General features: G+C 33.8%; 1 protein-coding gene across 2 annotated transcripts; it reads right to left on the bottom strand.

Annotated features, from left to right (window-relative positions):
- Window positions 1–4,139: 4,139 nt before the first annotated feature.
- On the bottom strand, window positions 4,140–5,943 carry LOC145113205 (Mitochondrial glycoprotein family protein). 2 transcript variants are annotated; one of them, XM_079049323.1, is made up of 5 exons: window positions 5,793–5,909; window positions 5,623–5,664; window positions 5,150–5,265; window positions 4,715–5,043; window positions 4,140–4,597 (listed from the first exon to the last, which is right to left on the bottom strand). In XM_079049323.1, exons 3-5 carry the CDS (start codon window positions 5,261–5,263, stop codon window positions 4,441–4,443), a joined length of 600 nt encoding a protein of 199 aa, XP_078905449.1. In that variant the 5' UTR covers window positions 5,264–5,265; window positions 5,623–5,664; window positions 5,793–5,909; the 3' UTR covers window positions 4,140–4,440. The 2 variants fall into 2 exon arrangements, with proteins under 2 accessions (XP_078905449.1, XP_078905448.1); XM_079049322.1 differs by lacking the exon at window positions 5,623–5,664 and having other exon boundaries at window positions 5,793–5,943.
- Between the last annotated feature and the right edge of the window lie 2,666 nt (window positions 5,944–8,609).

Here is an 8,609-nt window from a genome sequence, read left to right on the forward strand (position 1 = left end):
CACCACATCATTTTGCATTTTATATTACTCTGATGTACCGAGATGTTATTGATACACTTTGATTCACTATGGTTTTATGATGTTGTTTTGGATAATGGTTTTATTAATTTAAAAATCAAAATTTTTAGTCTTAATTTTTGGGACGTTACAATGTGATTATTACCAGTAGGATTATATGTTATATGCATAGAGCCAATCTGGGCTCAGAGTCATTATGGACTCGAGGGTTGATATGGACCTGACACATCCTCTTGCTTTCATATGGGTTGATATGGACCCGGGGGTTGATATGGACCTGACACAGCTACATGCTGTCATATGGGGTTGATACGGACCTAACACAGCCACGTGTTGTTATATGTATATGTTTATTGTATGTGTCAAAAAAGGTCATTTATAAGGGTTGGATTACTCAATATCCCTAAACAAAAAAATTCAAATTCAAAATCTACTTCAACTAGCGTTTAACAAAAAAGTTTTTTGGATTTTAACAAATTGACTTAAATACTCTTTAAAATAAATAAATCATATCCATACTTTTAGTAATTATCTTATATGATTAAATATAAATATATTTTAATAATTATGATGTCTTTATTTGAAACAATAATATCAATAATCATTATAATTTATTAATATCCATCTAACAAAGTAATAGATATTTATGATATGAACTTATAAACCAAAATTAATTATACAACAATACTATTTTTTTAGAACGTTGAAACACTTGAGATATGTAAAATATATTTGGTTTGGATTCTTACGAAATTAAAAAGTCTTTATTATTTTATCTGTAAAAAACATCATCTACGCTATGTTTAGCATAGTAGCTGAAAGCTATCGGATAGCTGATAAAAAACAACTTTGATAAATGTAACCGATAAGCTATAAGCTAGGTGAAAGATATAACATAACATAAAATGACATTTAGAAAAATATGTTTTTTATAATTAATTAAGTGTCAATTTGGAAATTAAAAGAACTCCTGAAAAGTTAACCTAAGTAGTTTTTTAAAAAGCTAACTTATAAACTACTTTCGGCTTGCCAAACATAACAAATTTAAAAAGCTTGAAAACTAAACTTGTTGTGGGGCGCCAAACACAACCTTACTAATATGCATAAAAAAAGTTTTTACCAATTGAGAAGCTTAACCGGTGTAATAGATATTAAAATTTGGATGATTTTTAACTTTTGATAAATATAATTTAGAAAAATTAATATATCATCATTATATTTCAATTTTAGTTTATATCAATATACCATTTTATGTAACTTTATATATTTCAACAATTTTCAGCTTCTTGTGTCGAACACTCTTATACAAATAAAAGCTACAGTTTTCAGCTACTAGCTACTTTTGTCAAACATACTCTATGTATGTTGTATTTTTTATAAACATGTACATATGAATAGGCATGAGCAAACGGACCGAACCGGCCAGAACCGGCCCGACCCGGATCTGAACCGGGAACCGGCTTCGGCCAAAATCAAGAACCGAACCGGCCCGGCGGTTCTACCAGTTCCGGTTCCACCGGTTCCGGGTCCGGGTCCGGTTGTTGCCGGGTTTCCGATTTTGGAACCGGTCTGATTTGACATGCTTTCTTGCGGGGCTTGTAACTCATTCAATTTTTAACCAAATCAAGCGTTTTTATAGTCTAAACTTAACTACAAATCCTAATCTACATGTAGGAAAAAGATTCAGGTCAAAACAAGTTAAATTGAGTGAGTTATGCACATTTGAACAACAAAGTCAGATTACATTTAATTGCTGAAACATAAAAAAAATTTTGGTTTGATACCCTTCCTTGCGGGGCTTGTAACTCATTCAATTTTTAACCAAATCAAACGTTTTTATAGTCTAAACTTAACTACAAATCCTAATCTACATGTAGGAAAAAGATTCAGGTCAAAACAAGTTAAATTGAGTGAGTTATGCACATTTGAACAACAAAGTTAGATTATATTTAATTGTTGAAACATAAAAAAAATTCTGATTTGACACCCTTTCTTGATGGGCTTGTAACTCATTCAATTTTTAACCAAATCAAGCGTTTTTATAGTCTAAACTTAACTAAAAATCTTAATCTACATGTAGGAAAAATATTCAGGTCAAAACAAGTTAAATTGAGTGAGTTATGCACATTTGAACAACAAAGTCAGATTACATTTAATTGCTGAAACATAAAAAAAAATCTGATTTGACACCCTTCTTTGCGGGGCTTGTAACTCATTCAATTTTTAACCAAATCAAGCGTTTTTATAGTCTAAACTTAACTAAAAATCTTAATCTACATGTAGGAAAAATATTCAGGTCAAAACAAGTTAAATTGAGTGAGTTATGCACATTTGAACAACAAAGTCAGATTACATTTAATTGCTGAAACATAAAAAAAAATCTGATTTGACACCCTTCCTTGCAGGGCTTGTAACTCATTCAATTTTTAACCAAATCAAGCGTTTTTATAGTCTAAACTTAACTAAAAATCCTAATCTACATGTAGAAAAAAGATTCAGGTCAAAACAAGTTAAATTGAGTGAGTCATGCACATTTGAACAACAAAGTCAGATTACATTTAATTGCTGAAACATAAAAAAAATTCTGATTTGATACCCTTCCTTGCGGGGCTTGTAACTCATTCAATTTTTAACCAAATCAAACGTTTTTATAGTCTAAACTTAAGTACAAATCATAATCTACATGTAGGAAAAAGATTCAGGTCAAAAAAAGTTAAATTGGGTGAGTTATGTAACTTTCAAAATTTGAGTGAATTATCCGGTCCGGTTCCCGTTTTTGGGCCGGTTCCAATGACCGGTTCTTACCGGGTCCCGGTTCCAAAAATTGACGAGATTATAGTACCAGTCCCGGCCCGACCGGTTCCATCGGGTACCGGTTCCGGGACCGGTTCCGGCCGGTTCCCCGGTCCATATGCTCATCCCTACATATGAAGGTTAATCACAAAACTACAAGAGATGATGCGTTTTTATAATTTTTTAAAATAACATGCAGATTTCTTTTATTTCACCGAACACCAATCAAAACTTTTTTCTATGCTCATAAGTAAAAATGTTTATTGTTACCGGCTTTTCGATAAAATGATCTGTAATAAGTAGGGATGAGTATAGGTGGGTACAAGCCTCATTTCGTCAGAACCGTAACCAGAACTGGCGGTTCCTGCGAAGTTAGAATCAGAACCGGAACTCGTCTAGGCAGTTTTTAAATTTTTGGAACTAGTCCCGAAACCGTATAACCCGATTACATCATTTTTTTAGTTTCGTTAATACAAAATAATTCTTATCAACCGAAACAAAAAATATATACTATAACTAGTTCATTACGATACAATTTACAAACGACAATAAGATAATCGTTTTAAAAAATAATCCAAGTTGCTAAATATAAGTCATAAACCAAAGTTCATGTTCCTACCACTAACATGTTAATATTATTTAACATCATATATTTTCAAAAGATATCACAAATTCACATTCATTTTAGACCATTTGTATTACTGAAATAAAAAAATTGAAAATATGATTTATTAGCATGTTACCTCCAATAACCGGTTAGACAGAGTCCCAATAAATGTCTTAGTCATCAATGATGTTATGACCAATTTGTTTAAATATTAAATATTTTAAATTTTTAATATTTTGGAATCAATTCTAACGGTTACCCGACGGGTAACGGTTACCAAAAAAAATGGAAACAAAAACCGGAACCAGTAATTGGCAGTTCCCACTTTTGAGAACCGGAACCAATGACCTAGGTTCCGATTCCAGAACCGACGGTTCTGGTTCCAAAAACGGATACCCACTATCTAAATCTATTTCAAAATTTTATTCTACTTCAGTAAAAACAAAACATTCTCTTGAAATTTCAGCATTTGTTTTTCGGAATACTAAAATTAAAATTCAGCTTTTATCACTTCCTATAAGGATTTTATCGCCAACTTAATACTAGTAAAATTGAGTTTAAAATTTTAGAAACTATTATTATAATATAACAGTCATTTTCAATGTCACCTCTGATTTTATCACTTCCTATAAGGTTCACTTCCTGTGGTCACAAACTTGTACTGTTTGACATGTACAAATCAATATTAGCATTCCAACAAAGTAAATGCTATCCAAACAACTAAACAACTTATATTATATTACTCCCAAAACCTATCCAAATCTTATCCAAACAACTTTCTCCCAAATCCTGTCCAACAACTTATGGAATGGAGTGGTTGGAAACAAGCTTACAAGAGCTTTTAAATTTTTTTAGTTTTTACATTAGAAAAAGAAAACTCATAATCCAAAAGCTCCTTCGAGTAGTTTTTTCAAAGCTTTTAACTTTTAGTTTTCATGTCTTATGAAATTTTATAGCTTTCAAAAGCTTCCAGCTACTTTTGTCAAACACTTCTATGTTAAAAAATAAAAGAAGCTACCATTTTATGCCACCATGGCTTCCAATTTTTGCAACCATTTTATGTACTGATTTTGCTCCTTTTTGTGTAAGTGGAGAAGGAGGAAGTTGGTGAGGCTTTTCCCTATTCCTCTTGATACTAGGTACTGCTTCAGCTCTTGTTGCAAACCAAGGTCTAAGTTCCTAAAATAAATAATGAATTCATCAAAATTAACCAAATTTTAATTATTTCTTAAACCTACAACTTAACATACCCCATAAAGTACATTGTCTATACTGATAACAAAAGTGAAAAAATACCTGAACAGGGGACCTCTGTAGACTGAGGAACTGAAATCGGTAGGTGACTTCAAATAATATGCATTTTGAATATGAAAGTCAATTCTATCTTGACCTTGGTCCAAAACTTTACAATCAAACTGCAGTATTGAGGTCAATCCTGTCTTTTTGATGCACACCTTCATATCCACTTCCTTGGGATAACAGTCATCTCCTAGAAAGGTTTCCTCACCAAGTATTGCAGAAACAGCAAGCTCCTCACCAGATTCACACTTCTTGCGCATAGTTACATCTTTGGAATGTTGTGAATCCCAATCCATCACAAAATCGCCTGAGGAACCAGTTTCATTCTAAATTCATATCCATGAATGCATTAATTAGTTTCCATTAACAAAAGAACTAAAGAACTAGTCTAGTATCTGTAAAAGAAAAGAATGATTATAGAAATAGAGGTACCTTATAAGGATCATTAGCAAGCTCGTGTCTTATCTCTGATTGCAAGACTTTAAGCAGTTCCAGTTCTTGCAAAGCTCTCTTTCCCTTTTGCAACAATGTAGTAACCCTTGACATTGCTAACCAGAGGATAGTGATTAGTGATTAAACAAGTAATGGAAACAACAGTCAAAATAAAAACAATGTACAACTGGAGGGAAATCGTGATGTAATTGTGTTGATTAGTTAACCACAACAATGAATCGATTGAAACGATCTGAGTTCGTTAACTGACAGATCCAAGGTTTTTCACAAACGTATAATATATCAGTTGAATACTTCAGATTAATCTCGTGATACCCGTCAATTTTATTAGCAAACACGCGTAAATTGATTATCAGAAAGGTAAAGGCTATATTGATCGGGCGACATTGCGAACTCAAGAACAGAAATTGCAACAGTTAATAAAGCTTCGAAATATATGAATGAAACGATACCGGTATCAACACCAATCAAATCGTCGTCGTTTCTCAAAATCCCTAATTTGACGAAAAGAACATTAACTCAATCAATTTGCTGGTGTGATTATGTGTGAATGTGTGACTGAAAGTAGCGAAGAAGATTAAAAAAAAAAAAGGGGGGGGGGGGGGGGGGGGGGGGGGGGTACCTGCTGCCTTGCCGGCGAGAAGAAGCCGCTGGTCGTGACGTTGAAGTAGAGGTGAGGACGAAGAAAGCAAAAATTGAGGGTTAGGTTTGTAATTCAATGAGACGACGAAGGGGCAAAAATGGATGTTCAAATTACCATCATCAATAAATTTTTTTTTTTTAACGGCAATCACAAAATTATATTAGCACTAAAACAAGAAGGACTAAAACAAGGAGCTCAAGTCACATACAAGAAAATATCGAAGTAGGAGATATACACCAAACATACAAATCAAGGTTACAAAACATAAACCTATATTTTATCCAATTAAAAGTGCTAATACTAATATCATCCGCTAAAAGCGAAACAACTGGTCGTTCGTTCCTAAAAACAACACCATTGCGGGTCTTCCAAATAAACCAAAGAGATGCATAAGCAATCGATAACCTGAATTCTGCAAACTTTTACAACCACCTCCCGAATTAATTAACTCCAAAAGATTTGAACAACATTCAGGCAACGAGCTAAAAGCAGGCGACCACTCAACGTTTCATTTCCAAACCGAAGTAGCAAACTGACATGAGAAGAACAGGTGATTAATTTATTCATCAAAAGAATCTCAAAACGGACATAAAGACGACACAACTCCAATCACTCAGGTTTGGAAATGTAGGGATCCTGTTTTTAAAAAGACGCCAAACAAATGAGTTAACCTTAAGAGGAATCCACTTAACCCACTTAAAATTGCAAGTCGAGACCTCGTTGGAACTATCAATTAAGTTTCTCATCCCTTTAACTGAAAACTCCCCATTCGAATCTCCAATCCACTTCCACTTGTCAAAGCCACAACAAAACTAAAAATTCTTCAGCATGTCAGTCAAGACAGAAAATTGTAAACTTTCTCTGCCCCTCCTCAACTGTCTCGACTAATCCCAAGCCCAACACGACTCTGAAACAACCCCATTAATCACCCTTTCCATTACTAAACAATCCTTAACATCCAAAGCATCAATATTAGGACAAATATCTTTTAGCGGGATATCCCCACTCCAAGAGTCTTTCCAAAAGTAAGTTTTGTCCCCAATCCCAACCTCACTTTTAAATAAATCTGATAAAGAAATACTTTTTTTTTCAAGTTCCACTCCAATTTAAGAGATCATGAACCAAACACCTTTTATGGAACATTTAGCAATCGGTCTTCCATCCACAAGCTTTAAGTTGTGAATAGACTTGATACATGAGAACCAAAAAGAATCGATCGCATTCTTTAAACGCCACCACCATTTAGCAAGGAGAGCAAGATTAGCGGAGTCAAGACAACCAATACCAAGTCCGTCCTTGCACTTTGGTTTAATAGCTACATCCCAAGCAACCCAATTTATTATTCTTCTTTCCTCATCACCTCCCCATAAGAACCTTCTTCTAATACTATCAAGTAAGGATATTATCTTTTTAGGAGCTCTAAGTAACGAAAAATAATAAAGAGGGAGACTATTAAGCACCGAACTCACAAGTGTGAGACGACCCCCAAAGGAAAGCTATTTAGCTTTCCATTTAGAAAGACGGGCTCTAAATTTGTCAACCACCGGGGTCCAATTTTTTGAAAGCTTCATGTTCGCACCAACCAGTAAACTGAGATATGTGAAAGGAAAGGAGGCAGATTCATATTTTAAATTACTTGCAAATCTATCTATCTCCAAGTTACTAACCCCGACACCATACACTTTACTTTTATGCAAATTAACTTTTAAACTTGAAATAAGAAAGAAACAACGAAGTAAACGATTGAGATTCACAAAATTGTGATTCGACCATTCGCCTATAAACGTAACATCATCGGCATACATAAGATGAGAGATAGAAATACCATTGTGGGGACGATGAAGACCCCAAAAGTAATGAAGATCACAAGCCTCTTTCATGGAGATATGAAGACCCTCCATGTCACACCCCCGAACCAGAACGGCGGAAACGTCCGGGGGTTGGGTGACTTCATCTTGTAATATCATCACAGTGTATATAATTGAAACAAAACAACATCATCATCACACATGCAATAATACAACCATCATTGTTTACATAAGTGTGTTGGTTTACAAATTACATTCCAAAATAATAGGTGTAAAATGATAACAAAAGTACAACAAAATCCATGTGTTCTTGGTGACCAACCCGCTTAACGATTTCCTGAGAATACAAGTTATTTTGAAAATGGTCAACATATATAATGTTGGTGAGTTCATAAGCATATTTGTATGAAAGGTTTGTATCACTTGGTAAACACCAGAAAATCCGATATTTTCTGTAAAAATTGTGACATCCCCAAATTCACGGCCAGAAAAGACCGGTTTAATTTATGCTTTTGAAATAATTTCAGAGTAATCATTTGATTAACAGTGTTGCAGAATTTGTTCCCAGAAAAACATAATAAATATGTTATCAAATCATTTCCGAAGAAATGTATTTTATTCACTTAAACCATTGGGATGTCATTGTCAATACAAAAACATAAGCATAAACAAAACTTACATTCATTTACACTAGTGATCTACTTCTCTTTTAATCTCTCAGTGTAAAGCAACTTCGTATCGATACTTGTGATACAAATAAACTGAGTGGGTCAGGCTTGGGAGCCTGGTGAGCATATAGGGTTTTCAACCCACAATAAATAATAAACTTATTAAGTTCTCAGTCAATAATAAATTTATTAATTTCATCAACCAAAAATAACCCTAATAATTACCCATTCCCATTATCCTCACTTTACGTCCCTAAAACAACTATCACAAGGGACCTAGCCTAAGGATTATCACTAGGGGTGACAACATTGCTTTGGGG

Source organism: Lactuca virosa, chromosome 5 (genome assembly GCF_052849685.1).
Source record: "Lactuca virosa cultivar CGN04683 chromosome 5, Lactuca_virosa_CGN04683_v6, whole genome shotgun sequence".
Classification (NCBI taxonomy): Eukaryota; Viridiplantae; Streptophyta; class Magnoliopsida; order Asterales; family Asteraceae; genus Lactuca; species Lactuca virosa.

Coding starts and splice junctions, on each gene's coding strand:
- LOC145113205 (XM_079049322.1), bottom strand. CDS start 5,263: ATGTCAAGGGTTACTACATTGTTGCAAAAGGGAAAGAGAGCTTTGCAA. Junction 5,044..5,149: donor TTGCTAATGATCCTTATAAG/GTACCTCTATTT, acceptor ATATGAATTTAG/AATGAAACTGGTTCCTCAGG. Junction 4,598..4,714: donor TACAGAGGTCCCCTGTTCAG/GTATTTTTTCAC, acceptor TATTTATTTTAG/GAACTTAGACCTTGGTTTGC.